At 34.6% G+C, this 17,202-nt stretch overlaps 1 protein-coding gene across 1 annotated transcript in view; it reads left to right on the top strand.

Annotated features, from left to right (window-relative positions):
• Positions 1-17,202, top strand: part of LOC145664050 (uncharacterized) — a 96,556-nt gene that overhangs the window by 74,392 nt on the left and 4,962 nt on the right. The window contains exon 7 of the mRNA XM_081730375.1: positions 15,926-16,079. Coding sequence (XP_081586501.1) covers positions 15,926-16,079 — 154 coding nt within the window. The remainder of the gene's footprint in view (positions 1-15,925; positions 16,080-17,202) is intronic.

Below are 17,202 nucleotides of genomic sequence, written 5' to 3'. Positions count from 1 at the left end.
GTTGTACAGTTGGCAACTCTTCTACTTCCCAGAATCTTTGCAATGTTTTATTGAGATCAACAGAAACAAAATATGACTGAACACTTGATGTGTTATTCGTTAAGTTAATCTGACCATACAATACCCAACCTAACACCGTTTCAATGGCAGACGGAGCTCCATTCGTACCTACGTGTCTCCCACTGAGCAACAATAATGGGAAAACATCAGCACCTAATAACACATCAATAGGGCCGCTTTTATTAAACTGTGGATCAGCTAAGTTTACTTGTTTCACAATTTCCCAATTACCTATATTTTGAATAGTTACTCTGGGTAAGTTACTTGTGATTCTTGGGACTACTATTGCTTTAGTATGAATATTATTATTACTGTACAATGACTGAAAACACAAATCAACTATTGCATGAGAATTTCCAACGTTAGAACCAGTAACACCTGCTATGCTCATGTTTATTTTCTCTTTGTTTATGCGTAATTTCTGGACGCAACGTTCAGTTACAAACGATAATTCACTACCACAGTCGATAAGAGCACGAAATTGTATCAACTTATTTGCATTATCTTTGATATTTATGACAGCAGTGGACAACAACACCTGAGGAATTAGTTTTTGATTTATAGAATGAGAACAATTTACTTGATCTACTTTATCCTTCTTTTCAAAATGCAATAAAGTATGATGTTTTTTGTTGCAAGTGTGGCAACCCTGCTTCACACTACACTTATTCACGGAACAATTTAAGGTCAAACAATTGAAACAAAGCGAATTCTTTTTCACAAAACTATGCCTATCATTCACTGACATATTTATGAACTCTTGACACTTATATAGTTGTGGTTATTTTTACACATGATACATGACATAATTGGACTTGAATGATGCACTAACGTGTTGCCTTTTTTGTTTGTTTTTAAAGCAGACGTGTCTGCCGGTGACCTTGCACTCACTGCAGCTAACGCTTTGGCACGTTGTAATATGAACTCTTTCAGCTGGTCGAAAGTTGGTTGTTCGTTTTCCTTCAATGAAAGCTCCCATTGTTTTCTGGTGTTCTTATCTAGCTTCTCACCCACATGGTAAATTAAAATCACATCCCAATGTTTCACTGGAAGGCCCAAGGATTTAAGTTCACACACACACAGAACACTATTGTCAACCAATCTTCGTAACTCACCTGATGACTCATTCTTCACAGCTGGTTGAGTAATCAACTTGCTCAAAATATGATTTGCTAGCTCCCTCACGTCTTTAAGTAACTCCCATGCTACTTTATAGTTATCATCAGATATGGAAATAGACTGCAACAATACAGCAGGCTCCCCTAATACAGATGTCTTCAAATACTGCAACTTTTGAGCATTGCCTAACCGATTGTTATTATGAACAGCAGCTATAAATAAGTCACGAAACGATAGCCAATCTTGCACTCTACCACAAAATGTAGGAAGTTCTAAGTCTGGCAACTTCACATCTGTGCACTGTTTATTAGATGCATTTACCTGTTCAGTATTATGTGACTGCATATTGTACAAAATTTCTAAGATAGAGTCCAACTTATTTTGCACTTCATTAAATTCTCCGTCATATTTTGCAAACTCACTTTCACCACCCACAGAAATGAACTTTGTAATGAGCTCTGTGCAATCGCCATGTAATTGCGTAGCACGTTCAGTGTACAGCTTGATACTGAAGTTAGGCTTGTCTTTATTCTCGTTCACTTTATGTATTAACCTTGTCACTTCACGTTTAAGTACAGTTTTCTTACCTATGAGTTCTTCCATTGTTATAATTCTGCACCACTTTGACAATGCACTACAAAATGAAGATACTGCGCCACAAGCTCGCAAACCACGCACATGCACAACTGGAACAAAATCCGGTCGGTAAGGACCACTTTAATGTTCGTGGACTGTATTATTTTGAACACAAAGTTTGTTGTACAATATACTATTTATTATATTGTAAACACACAACTAAATACAATAATTGCTATGCATAAGCAACTACACACTATGCAGTCACACACGCCACGTTGACACTTATAAAGCACTATAAATTCTCCAGTGTTGCCAAATACAAAACAAAAGAATAATGAAATGCGGCCGAACACCAGGTCCCCATGGGGACTGGAAATATGAGGCTGGTGATCTATCTAATATAAAACCAAAAGGTGTGTGACTATGTATTCTGTAAATTGGTCACCAGGTCAAAATCTTCGATACCCAGGTAGCCATTGGTGGTTAAATATTTTAGTTTGGCGATGGACATTTGCATAAATTACACATGTGGAAGAAAATATGGGGACTACGTGTTCATACCTAATATTACGTCATAACATATACTGGCCTGGAAGGGTCAGAAATATAGCGTTTGAAGCGGCTACTCACAGGGCCGAATCAACATACTCAGTCTATACTTTCTTCCCACCTCAAAGAAAATGTTCATTTGTTGTAAACTACAATGATCAAATTGTCGTTTGGAGAGGATTCGATGTCCAGTCACGGCTGCACAAAATCTCATTGTCGAGTGCACTGTTATACAGCAGGATCACTCGAAAAGAGAAGAGTGTATTAGTGATACAGAAATGCTGAGATAGGAAATTTCTAGCACAATAAATAATTTATTCTGTAACATCTAGAATAGTGTGGGTAAATTAGACAAAACTAATGATAAAAAATTCATAAAGAGATACAAATTGGTAGAGTTACGTGATCCAATCAATATATTAAAAGTCCTGGGAAATCTGAGTTAAGCTTTAGCCAGCATCTTGGAAAATGGCAACCACTAATTCCGTGAAACGTCTTTTCTCGTTATTATGCACCAAAACGCCAGAAAATCTTCAGAGAGAGAGAAAAATCTGTATAGATGTATGGAATAGTAATCCAATAAAGATACTACAAGTCCTGGGAAATTGAAGTGAAGCTTCGGCCGGTATGTTTGAAAATAGCAGCTGCCAGTGCCGTGAAACGACTTTTTTTTTTTTTTCGAAACGAAGGTTTGTCTTTCTAGTATGGAAGATTTTATTCCAGGTCAGCTAATAAAGACCTAGTCAATTGGCCTTAACAGACGTATGCGTTATTGCAACACGTACACTTTGTAATGGACCCGTTTTTTCTCCATTACAGTGTAAGATTATCTTTCTCTTTTTTATGCGCCATTATTGTTTATCTTTACCATTAGTAAGAGTTTATTAGTTATTCTTAGTATTACATTTATGCCATTATTTCAGTTATTTCGTTATATAAGTTAATGTTGGGTTATAATTAATCTGCGCCACCAGTGTATTGGCGTTAATGGCCGTGAAATTATAGCCAGTTGTCCTCTTTTCCCTCTGTTAAATTGTGATTTCATGCTGTTTGTGCAGTTAGTGATTGATATAAAAATAACTATGTATTTAGCAGTAGCGGTTCGTGGTCTGTAGAAGTACCGGTTGCAATGTTGCAATATCAAAGGTATATAGTTACGCGCAAGTGTTCCCCTCCCCCCAGTATTCTTGAGTCTTATCCAAAAAATATTCAGGAAATATGAAGAAGAAAGTCCTTATAAGCTCCATTTGTATATTTATTGATTAAAGTGTATTCTCTAATATTGATTTAATATATAAGTTATTTTCTTTTTTTTTTCAACAACCACTATCAATGTACGTTTATACACTATTTATATACAAAACTTCTACGTTCATGTTATTGAACAAGAGATAAATCAAATATATAGCATGTGCTGTAAGCCATGAATGATATCGTTAACCCAAAAAGAAGAAAAAAGCAAGAAAATTGAATATATTCATGCACACAGTTAAACAAAATTATTTAATTAAGTAAAATATGCATTATTTTAAAATGGAAGGTCTTTTTTCGTTCTTTTCGAGCTTCAAATTTTTCTATGACTTCATTGAAATCTGAATTGCTGCTCGCCAACTTTTTCTGAATAGAAAGCATCGCTGCTGCAAATATTTTCCGCTTTATTTTCTTTAAGGTTCAGAAACACCTCTCTCCTCCGATAACATTTTGTTAGCATTTCTTTGTATGAATATAAGGGACAAAGAGTTCATTTTCAGTATCTACGTATTTTTGTCTGCTGTTATATTATAAAGAAGCATGAAATATAAGATTTTTTCCTTCGAAAATGAAAAAAAAATAATAGTTTAACATTCCAGCAATTTAGGCTAAAGAAGACAGATGAGTATTGAAAGTGAATAATTTGATATTAATAGTTTATGCTCTCCGCCGGAAATCGAACACGGTATCATGTGCACGAGCGACACACAGCTAGGAATTAGACCAGTGGTAAGACATTCTCTTCTTCGAGTCTCGATCGCCACCCCACCCCACCTCAGAATAGCATATTTTTTTATTTTAAAAATAAAATCTATCCCAAGAACTTTTACCTTTGTATTATAAATGTAAAATAAAATCTATTGACTTCAAACGACTGCCCTCCCCCAAATATTCAGCTTGGATCCGCCCCTGCTACCACCAGACGCGTATTTGCTCTTTGCGAGTTTCTGTTTGGTTACTAACTTCTTTTTTCCAAGCGTCTATATCTCACTCAACCTATCAATTGGGTCAAGCACTGCCAAACGGAGGAATTCATAACTACTACAGAAGCTGACTATATACCAGTTGCGAACGAAGTAGCAACTGGAAGAGCGTAATACGGCAGGATAGTAGCGATGCAAGAATAAACCCACTTCCTCATGTTAAGAGATAGGAGCTCGCTGCCATTTGCTCAATGTTACTGCTTCCAGTGGCAACGCTCGCTGCCACTGGATTTGTATATCACTCTCTTTCTTTCAGTTTTTAAAATAATTTTTGTAAGAAATGCATCAATACTGTTTTGCGCTCAAGAGCAAAGGTTTATTTTTTACTGATACACTACTAGAATACTTAAAAATATCTTTAGTATTAAAGAAATATCCGGTTGCACAACCATGCAACATATAGTACCAGCCGCCACTGGTATTTAGTAGTTTGGTAAAAGAGGAAAGAACATGAATATTTCGTACTAATTTCAATAGTCTGGAATCCGTAAGGATTCAGTAACTGGAACGTCTTCTCTTCTTTTATACAATGTAGATAACATCTCTTACATCAGAAAAATTGAAACATCTTACTAAACTCATCACACAAACAATTTGGATGCCTGTACATATGTGACAGCGTACTCATTTAATGCATTATTGTGTTTGCCATGTTAAATTATTCATTTAGCTTTCTATGATGAAATGATCATCCTTCTGCTATATTCGATTAAGTCAGTATAAAAGTAATATAAATGTGTATTGATATATATATATATATATATATATATATATATATATATATATATATATATATATATATGTGTGTGTGTGTGTGTGTGTGTGTGTGTTATGATGAAATACGGCGATTCAAAGGATTAAATATGCATTGGAAAACGATGACGTAACTAGAAATGTTAATTATGTGTATTGGTGGATGAGTCATCTAGAACAAGAATACTGTTGTAACTCAGATGTTAATGTGAATAAGTTTGGAGATATCTATGAATGTGCGCAATATTATAATCGTACCGGCATAACCGAGTTAATTGTAGCCGATGTAATGAGACGACAACAGCTTATCTGATATATACAGTGACGATAATAAAAACAACTCAGTATTCTATAGTTGTATTTGATTTTCATTATCGTCTTATGGAACGCATTGCGTACTTATTCCTGATGAGTTTTATCCAATTTCTATGTTTTGTTTTCCTTCCTAGTTAGCCTGCCCTACGTTGGCAACGAACCAGCTCTCGGAAGTCTGATGCTCTAATGTTAACCGAGCGATATTTCTAGCTGATCTTACAATAAGCAACACATATTGTAGGATTGCCTGCGCCGTACCAGAACGGCGGAAGAAAGGGCACTACAACTTTTACACGACAAAGTTGTGAACCAGCAGCAATGTATGGAAAGGAACAACAATTTCACGACAATTATTTACTGATTTTGAAAATGTTAGTACAAAAATTTGAAAAGGGATAGTGAATAAGAATTAGTCTGTCAGCGTAAGAAAGATAAATGGACATTGCATATGTCTTATTGATATATTCTAGTTACAACTTCCTTCTTTTTGATACCGATGTATCAATACAGTCATCCTGGCCGAATTCTTAATCTAATTTTATCTTTTGATTTGTTACAAGTATCTAATGTTTCAGATAGCATGTTTTTCTATATTAAAAAAAAAGCACATATATAGTGATTACTATTTTAGTACTATTTCATTTTCGTATTTTCACAAATTTTCAGAAAATTTTCCTATCCTTCATTTTAGTGAGACTTTCAAGTATCTTTAGTATCTTGAGTATTATCTTTAGGGATCGGAGTTAAAGTCAAGGCTGTAGTCGAGGGTATACGGCAGTACACGCCGTATACCCTCTGCTTAATCTAAGTCATTAGAGTGTACCTTCTGCTTCAAAGCGTATAGTACTTTCTTATTTTGTTTCCTTTATATTTATTTATTTATTTATTTATTTATTTAATCTAGCCATGACTCCAATGATAGCCCGGCGTCCGATTGTGGCACCTCCATTACTCAGTTCTTCGGAACTGGAGCCAGCCACTAGTCCTCCAGGTTGGGGGTGGTGCCAGGCCTATCACCCGGCATTTAATATCTACGATGGAGCACAGATAAAGATAAGCCTCGGATGCGGTGTGTTTTTTTTTATTGCAAACCTTGCTATGGCCTGTTTATGATAAATTGTTTTTTTTAAAAGACGCACAGTCCCGGAGCCATGTGACGGAGGAGTGAAGCGCACGCACACCCAACAGGAATGGATGGAATGGTTCCGTGAATGGTTGGTGTGAGTCTCGGGTAGTGGTGATTTAAGTATGAAGTGTGATCAAGAAAACAGCATGAAATGCTTTTAGACTATAAAACAGTGATATACACCCTCCATTCCAAAAGAAACCGAACTTTTGAAAACAAATAGTACCACTAGTGCCATCTGTTGTAATATTTTACCGGTAGATGGCGTAGTCCCTCATTGACAACTGGTATAAATGTCATGACATTTGGATGCACGGCAACAAAGTTATTGCGTTTCAACTGTCAGTGTGTTGTGTACATCGGTCGGAAAATGAGTTTCAAACAACGAGCTGCAATTGAGTTTTGTGTTAAACTGGGTAAAACTTTTAGTGAAACGCACCAAATGCTACAAAATGCATATGGTGATGAGTGTCTATCCCGTACGCAAGTTTACGAGTGGTTCAGGCGATTCAAATCGGGTAGAGAGACGCTGGATGATGACGAAAGATCAGGCCGTCCCAGAACCGGATTATCGGAAGAAAACATCGAAAAAGTGCGTGAATTCATCAAACATAACAAAAAATCGTCGGTGAAAGTTATTGAAATGGAATTAGGCATTCCCAAACAACTGCATACCGCATTTTGACCGAAGTTTTGGGCCTTAAGAAGGTTAATTCGCGGTTTGTACCACACAAACTCACCGAAGACCAAAAACTTGATCGAATTGCGCATTGCAAAGACATCGTTAAAAGTGCTCGGCAGGATCAAAACTTCTTGAAATCGATTGTAACTGGTGACGAGACGTGGTGTTTTGAATATGAGCCCGAAACAAAGCGGCAAAGTGCTGAATGGAGAGCGCCGGCTGAAGGAACACCCAAAAAAAGTCGCTTGGTGAAGTCAAAAGTTAAGGTGATGCTGATTTGTTTTTACGATTCAAAAGGAATTATCCACAAAGAATTTGTTCAGCCCGGCCAGACAGTCACTGGGGAGTTTTACTTGGGCGTCATGAAGCGTTTGCTGGCAAGAATTCGTCTATTCGGCCCGAATATCGCGAAATCGGCAGTTGGACTCTTTTGGACGATAATGCACCATCACATCGTTCGCGACTTGTAACTGAATTTTTGGTCAAAAATCACATTATTCGGTTGCATCATCCGCCCTATTCACCAGATCTCGCTCCGTGCGATTTCTATCTGTTCCCAAAACTGCATTTGGCGATGAAAGGAAAGTGGCACGCATCGATTGATGCCATTGAGAAGGCGACGACCGCCGTCCTAAAGACCATTCCAATAAAGGACATGGAGAAGTCGTTTGACAACTTGTTGGAGCGTGCAAATATGTGTATCGATGCAGAAGGGGAATACATTGATTAATAAAAATGATTTGTTCCAAAATGTACATTGCTTTTTTGTTTTTTTAAAACGTTCGGTTTCTTTTGGAATGGAGGGTGTATTCTTTATATTTTAATTGAATTAATATATGCATTTTATATTGTTCATTAAAAAAATACCTTCTATATCTTGTATGACAATCATACATGATCACAAAACAGCGTATACCCTCTGAAAATTTTAGAACTACAGCACTGGTAAAAGTATATGATTATTTTCTGTCCTAAACCATATTTCACATTAAATCTGTAAGTTCTGAAATTCATCAAATGACTTTAGCTTTGGATAAAGGAAAGGCAAGGAAAATCAAGTACATTCGCATAGTTTTGAGCTTTCAGTCTGTTGTTCTTGTAACTCTTGTATATAATAATTATAATTTTTACAGCTACGAAATATACTCCTTTTTCTAAAGTAGGAATAAAGAGATTAGATTGCAACTTCTGCACCTTATGAAGAAATTGCATTCGAATCAAATTTTATAAAATATATTTTATTAGTTTTTTTCGGTTATCTCGACCAGAATCTAGCATCTTGTCGATAATACTTTAGAGATCAGCATTTTTGCAGTACACAAGTAAATAAATAAATAATTTAGTCATTTTAAAATTCTCTCCTCGTATACGTTGTATTTCTGATCCTAATCCCCAATCAATTGATTTTCTTGTCCTTCGCCTGACATTTGCAGATCAACATGTGAATATTTCATTCGTGAAACAAGCCTCTGCAAAACTTGAGAACAAAGTATAGAGCACTAAAAGACTGCAATTAAGCCTAGGTGAAATGAAAGAACATCTCCTTTCCATGCAGATGATTGCGATACCACTTCAACAGAAAAGTGTCTCCGCAAGTGTATGTGCTTCCTTTATATGGGGCGCCGAATTCTGTTTCAACTTTGGATGCTCTGCGACATCAGAACTTCATGAAAGCTATCACAAAGACTTCTATCCATGGAAGAATAAAGCTGAAATCTTTATTACCGTCAAGTGCGGCTACCCTCCAACATTCCTTGAGAGTCTATCACCAAGTACAACAATGGCTGGGCGGGGATTTGCCGGCAACAGAATGCGGATAACAGCTACTTGGAGACGATCTAGTGCCAGTAATGACCGAAAAGCCACAAACTCCTGATTGCCTGCTGAAGCTCATTTTCTGCAACTGCAAATCTGGTTGCAAGAAAGCTTGCAGCTACAGAAATATGGGCATCTTGTGTTCTGCCCTGTGTACATACAGCTGCAGAACTGGTTGCATTAATAGTTCATATAAAGACAAGGATTATGTAAATAATAACCTACTGCTGGATACTGAAGAATTCGGGCATATGGACAAATCTCATGATTTCCAGGATGACTGTATTGATACATTGGTAGCAAAAACAATAAAGTTGTAAATTGAATATATCAATAAAACATGTGTAATGTGCATTTATCTGTTTTACACTGACAGACGAATTCTTATTCACTATCCGTTTTCAAATTATTGCACTAATATTTTCAAAATCAACAAATAACTGTCATGAAATTGTTGTTCCTTTCCATACATTCCTGCTAGTTCACAACTTTGCCGTGTAGAGGTGTACTGTTGTAATAAATGAGGATACAAAGCATACGTCTGTTAAGGCCAATGGACTAGATCTTTATAAATGTGGGTATAGGAATCTATTCTTTTTTATAAGAAATGGCTATTCTTTTCTAATTTTGGGGAAGAGTACCTAGGACCACTCCTTAAATTTGGGAATTGTCAAAACAAAATTTGCTTAAAGTTCTGTATGACTCATTGTAAATTTATGTGGTCCTGCTTATTTCTTTTGGGTTATTTACCTCTCGTATGTTCTTTCATGAGCGTTTAACACGTTATATTATTATATGGTTTAATACAGGTGTTCATTCTCTTTTCATAGAACATGTGTATTTTGATGCTACATTCTTAAAATTTGGGAGGTGTGCATAGGATGCATCTTGAATTTGGAAATTGTCAAAACTAGGACTCTGGTAAAAATTGGAGGATATAACTTGTTTTCTCTCTTGTCAAAATTTAAATTTGAGGATGTTAATATATCATCTTATCATTTTGAAAATTAGTGACAACTCATAGTCTAAGGTTATTGGTGTAAAAACTGTTAGAACTTGGAACCTGATAGGCAACGATTAACATCTATAGATATAAAACAACACTTTGAACTTTTAGTCACAACTCATAGTCTAAGGTCATTGGTGGAAAGTTTTATTTGCTGAAATCTGATTGGTTGATTTCTACCTCTAATTTTAAATTTGGGACCTGAAACCTGATAGGTAACAAATTGATTTACAATAATAATTTCACACTTTGATTCCTCTTCTTTAGAATAACCGGCATAACCTTGGGATATCAAGCAGAAAGATTTCATTTTTTTATATTTTGAAGCTTAGAATTGTAGTTGCAACTCGTAGGCTAAGATCGATGATGTGAAAATGTTAACACGTGATGCCTGATAAATCGATTGATATGCAACAATGTTTTGAACATTAGTCACAATTCAGTGTCGAAGATTTTTAATAGAAAGTAATTCTTGCTGTAATCCGATTGAGTAATCAATGGAAGGTTTTGATTGACTGATCACTTTCAAATCTTCGTTTATTTTTCGATTACTGTTTTAAAATATTTGAAGCTTAGGATTAAAGTTACAACGTATAGTCTAAATTCATAATTTCACGTGCAATCTGATTGCTTGATTAATTGTAAGTTATTCTTGATGTAATTTGATTGGCTGATCACTTTCAAATCTTTGCTTCGTATATTTTTAAAAGATTCAACATTTTTGCTTGTCATTTTTGATCAGTGTTTAATTTTCAAATTCTCATTTTAAAAATATGTAATTTGAAAAATTTTGGTTTGAAAAGTTTTAGTTTGAGAATATTTGTTTGAGAAGTTTGTTCGGAAATTTTGGTTTAAAATTTTTAGTATAGAAATTTTTGTTTAAAAATTTAGTTTGAAGAGCTGAATCATAGTATATTTAAATTTTGTTAAAACATTTCAATTTTTTGTTCTAAAATTTTTTATTACTTTTTGAAAATTTTTTATTACTTAAATTTTTAGATTGAAAAGAAATTAGTTTTATAATTTTGTTTTATTTTTTAGTTTAAATATTTTGGTTTGAAAAATTTGTTTGAAAATTGTAAAATTCTTTAGTTGGAAAATGTTTGAAAATTTTAGTTCGAAATTTTAGGTTTGTTTTTTAGTTAAAATTTTTGGTTGAAAATTTTTAGTTCAAAAATTCTAAAACTCATTGAAAACAACCGATTCGAAAATAATCAGAACTGTTTAGAACTAAAAGATCTTGCAACACTGTACTCAAGAATTGCTTTATCATAATGCAATAGTCAGCAAGTTTATGGAATGTCAGCAGAATTGCATCACATCTGCTTATGATGTACTCATATATATAAGTATCGTTCGAGATAGTATTCATTACAACATCATCATAGCTAGTTGTCTACAGTTTCTAAACACACGTGATGTTATGGAATTATTTATCAAGATTACTAATTTACAACAGAATACCTTATATACTAATATCTAGCCAAAATGATTCCTACAAAGTTGGGATTAAAAATCCTAGTGGTTCTTGAAAACGATAAAAATATTATTTTGCCTGCAAGATGTTTACCAATGAAGGCCTCAAAACAAGAAAAATTATTATGATCCTTAAACATTAAATCTATATACTTGTTGTACAAAGGATTCGTTGGAAAAGCTCATCAATTCCAATTTAGTACACAATCTGAGCATCATGTTTAGGGGATTTGTTTCGGTGTTCTTAGAATCTTATAACGTCAGCAAATTTTATTTCAATGACGTGTTAGCATGACATCATCAGCATGTAAGCAATAACCCCATGATTTGTGATGAAATCATTCGGGCAGGAACATCTTGGTTGGAAAGATAAGATGTGTACTACTAACGTTAAGGAATTCCTGTTTGCCAGCTATTATCCCATAAATATACTTAAAACAAAACGTAATGATTGATATCAGTGATACGTGGTTTGAACTTGCAATTAGACTGGGCAAAGCAGAACAGTTTGGTGTGCAATTGGACTTTGAAGAATAGAAAACATTACTCACACTAATCGACCAAATAATGATTGTTTTTCATAATGAGCTAAATGTGACAATTGTTAAATCATTAGGCACAAACCATGAAGTGGTGCTACGTACAATCCTCCATTATAAAAGGGGGCTATTACGTAAGAAAAGTGCATTCCACATGCCTTGTAATATTGTGTACGCCTCACAAACTGAATGAACCATATAGCGTGATAAATCCTAATCAAGGGGAGGTAAAAAAAAAAACAAAATTACAATTTTTGGCAAATGTTCATCCAGAAAGAAAAACAAGTTGAACCACCCAAATTTACCATGGCTCCTAAAGAAAATTTACCATTTGTTGTTTAAATTTCTAAAATTTAAAAGATGGTATTAGGTACCTCTCCCAAAACACATTAAGTGTTACATCAATGTATTTTTTTTTATTAAATGGAATGAAATCTTGATTCAATATAATCATACAATATAATAAAGTCTCATTACATAGAATATACTAGGTCAAAATTTTCCCTATTTTGACAAATTTAAACCATGAGAGAGAACGAGATAGTCCACCCAAACGCAGTATTATAGGCATTAAGGTTCTAGAGAACACTTACAATTGTTTTTGACAATTCCCAAATTTAAGGTTGGTCCATTGTACCCCTCGGTGAGAAGCATCAATGTATTCATGAAAGAGATTGGACCCTATATTAACCATATATGGTGATAAAGCCTCATCAAAAGAAAAATAGATCAATAACCGAACACGTAGCGAACACGTGACGGTATTAATATTTGGCAATTATTTACCCATAGAAGTAGATAATTAGTACCACCCAAATTTACAGTACATTAGTCCTACAGAGCATTTACCAAATTTTGCTTTAACAATACCAAATTTATGGTGTAAACGAATGTACCCTTTCGAAATTTAAAAGGACACCAATGTACACATGTCTTATGAAAGGAAATAGATCCCTATACACAACCAATATCATATAAGAAATCCCTCGCCAAAGAAGATAAATAAGGTCGAAAATTTCCAAATTTAAAGTTTTTGGCAATTTATACCCATGGAAGAGAAAGAGATGGGCTACCCAAAATGACAATGTTATATATTCAGAACTAACAGAACACTTACCAATTATTGCTTTTTGAAATTCCAAAATTAAAGGGATGGACCAATGTACCCCTCCAAAAATTTAAGAGGGAAGCACCTACGTATTCATATCCTATAAGTGGGAATAGACTCTCATACTCAACCATATAACCATATAATGAAATGAAGCATCATCAAAGGGATAAAATACCTCAAAACATCCGAAATTTTGAACTTTTAACAATTTTATACCCCTAAAAGAGCACCCAACCCCTAAAAGATGGAACACCCAAATTTATAATGGTACATATTAGGGTCCTAGAGAATATTTACCAATTATTGTTTTCTGACAATTTCCAAATTTAAGGGGTGGTACTAGGTACCCCTCCCAAATTCTCAAAGGGTGCACCAATGTAAATATGCATTATGAACGGGAATAGACGTAATAAGACCTCATCAAAGGCGATAAACTAGATAAAAAACTTACTTGAATTTTTCTCAATATTTGACCTATGAAAAGGAACGGAATGGACCACCCAACATACTACAGAGGTACATACCCTTATACTAGGCTATCATACCAAACTTTTAGTTTTGGCAATTTCCAAGATTTAATACGGGTGGTCCTAACATACCCTTGCAAAAAATTAGGGATTGGGCCAAGGTACTCCTGTCAAAATTTAGAGCAGGTCCTATGTACACTCATGTCCAAAATTATTGTCACATGTCTATAAATATGTTGTTGTAAGAATATAATTTGATAACGAATTCGCCCGATATTTCTTATAATGTTAGTATATGTATAATCGGCAAAGACATGTATGTGGCAAATTTCGTGTCAAAAGAGCAGTAAATAAGAACAATAAAACGAAAATAAAACTTTCGTGTCCATTTAGCAACATTTTGTTTTATTCATTCTAATTTTCGTATTTACAACTCTTTTCGTATGAAATTTACCACAAATATACATTTTTCGATTGTACACATAGTATAAGTATTAAAAGTACCCTGCAAAATCATTATCGAATTATATTCTTACAAGAAGACAGTTATAGATATGCGACAATCATTTTGGTCATAAGCGTACCTCTGGCCGTGGTCTCTCGACAGGGATCATGGCCAGTGGACCAGGAACTCAGGGGCACAAAATTTGACCCAAGTTGCTTTTACTACTCCATGCTACTACAGAAGGACTGGAAGTTCCAATGGGTTTCACCTTATCAGCCTAACACCTCAGATCGCTCGACTATATCCACCGTCAGCCACTGCGCTACCGCAGCCCCATATAGAGTTTGTTTTCTGTACATTGCTTTTTCTTAGCCCCGTCAAGTAGAAAAATACTAAAATATCCATGACAATTAGATCCATTGTATTTGGTTACCACTCATTTTGCAACACATTACATTTTGTGTAAGATAAACTGTTGACTAATTTGTTTCCACATGTTACCAAGGTATTGAATACTTGTAAGAAGAAAATCACAATAAAGACTAGACGTTAAATTGACAATACGTCGAACGTTTTAGGAGAATGACATCTATAGATATTTATCCATGGATAGAGCAATTTAGTAAAAGCAAAAAGGAAATGTAAGGTTTAAGAAGCAAATAAAAATGTTGAAAAGTGAAAAAAAAACTGTGTAAGTATTAAATTATTGATTCAGTAACTATCAAGTTTGAACTGAACTTTGGGAACTATAAACTACATCCTCAAATGTAGAGCAAAGTTTGGGAACAATGTAGGAGATAATGTGGAGTACAAAAAAATCAATTTGCCATTTTTTGGTCTTCATTCTCTTCTTGAAACTGACGATTCAAGTTAATATTTCACAATTATGCCCTTTACGCTAAAAGAGACGGGTAATTAATGAAAATGAATGATAATAACAAAATAGGTGAATGAGAATATGGATTAAACGGGAGAACTCCGAGAAAACCCACGAAGCGATGTTGTTCACTACAAACTTACTTGGGCTAGAATTGGATCAGGGGCTCCTCGCACAGGAACTTTTTTTTTTGTAGGAGAGTTGAAATTATTTCAACTTTACGTAAAAGGACTGTTATACATGGTTATACAGCTGGATGTAAAGTTATTTTCCTTACGTGCATCCCTACAATGTACAATACAGATCAACTGCAAAGAATAACAAATAAAACAGAAATTTCATACTGGTATCTTAATTTTATCAGTAACCTTTCACTTTAAGATAGTAATTGATTTTATCTCTAAACTTTCACTTTATCAATATTCCTTTGTGATATTTTAGTGGTTTTGGGACCTATATTCCCTTAGCTTCCTCCTAAATGTACCACTAGTACACTTAATTATGTGGAACTGATGTCTCACAATTAAAAAAATCCAGGTATCTCCTTTTGTAGCTTGGTTTCTCAAACAAAACAGTTGCGTTATTACCTAACAAGCCCAAATGAAAGGTTGACTTACTAAAGCATTCTATCCTTGTATGTTTTATTATTTATTTATTTATTTATTGCTAGAACTTGGAATTCTTTTTTTAACTCCATATTAAAGTTCAGATATATAAGTAATATTCCAGTTGGATGGAAACATTAACTACCAGTTTATTTATTTATTATTAGGAGGACAAGGACAACCATGTCCTATCCAGCCATATCAATCACAGGTGTCCGCTAGACGATGTGTGAACGATAATCATTGCCTACCTACAGAAGTGTGTTGTGAACTTGGGGAAAAGAGATTTGCAGTCTGCATCACAATACCGGACATAAATAGGTAAGAATAAGGACAGGTAAAAAATTATAAAATTATAAGTAAATGAATATTTGCAGAAATGTTCATGTGAAGTAGCAAGTAAGTAGACCATACGGAGCATGTTCAATTAAGAGTTTCTCAGTTGTCTTCGCCAATTCTTTTCCGCATTATTCCTGCATAGCACATTGTATAGTAACATTTTCTGTGTTTTCTTTTGTCTTTTGGTACCCAGAGACTTATTGTTTTGTCAATTGATCACTGTATCTGGTTCATTTGCTACTTCAGTGGCTAGATTTTCATGTTACTATATGTTATTCGTGATTCATTTAATTTCTTTTTTCTATCTTTGCGGTTTATTTCTACGTAGCATACATTTCCCCATGCTTCGTTGTGTAGTCTGCTGTCATTGAATTTCTGATTTGAGGCGCCTAGAATCAAACCCCGCCAATTCCATTTTTCATACAAATTGACTTATATATATATCTTGTCCTATACTTTTAAACATGCTGAATTCAAAGATAACATTATTTCGTAGCTAAACCCACCACATCATACTGTAAAATAGTGTCCATAATGTGGCTTAATTTCGAAACCTCCCAGATCCAAACAGAGATCGGCGGAGTTTGAAATTCCGCGACATCTAAGGCAGCCAATAAGAGTGCCCGGTTCAGTCATGTGACTTCCCAGAATGCTCAGCGATGTGTGTGCTTCACCGGAACTTGTCACTCAGTATTATGAACTGTCTGGGTGGATTGCAAACGTGACTAATTTTGCTTGTGTGTTAAGTTTATAACGTTTTACAATTGAAAATAAGATTGTCAATTTATAATACAAAGTTCTTTTAATTACTATGCTTGTGACATGGAGAGCGCTGCAGGACTAATATGATTCTTTGTTCTGGAAACCAGTATAACTAAAAAAGTTAAAGATTGGAAAATAGAAGTAGAAAAGGTATAAAAGAACTGGTAGTTCAAATTCAACCCATCCAAACGAATAATTTTGAAGCAAAATCAAAAGAATTGTGTGTTCCTTCGCATTCGAGGAAGAAGAAGATGACAATCTTGATATCGTTTAGGAAAACAATGTAAAAAGCCACTCACTCTTCCTACGTTTTAACATTATGTTCTCAAACCTAAGATAGTTT

This window comes from Thermobia domestica, chromosome 11 (assembly GCF_964235325.1).
Source record: "Thermobia domestica chromosome 11, izTheDome1.hap1.1, whole genome shotgun sequence".
In the NCBI taxonomy this organism is placed as follows: domain Eukaryota; kingdom Metazoa; phylum Arthropoda; class Insecta; order Zygentoma; family Lepismatidae; genus Thermobia; species Thermobia domestica.
This window is presented reverse-complemented; position numbering and strand designations above follow the sequence as displayed.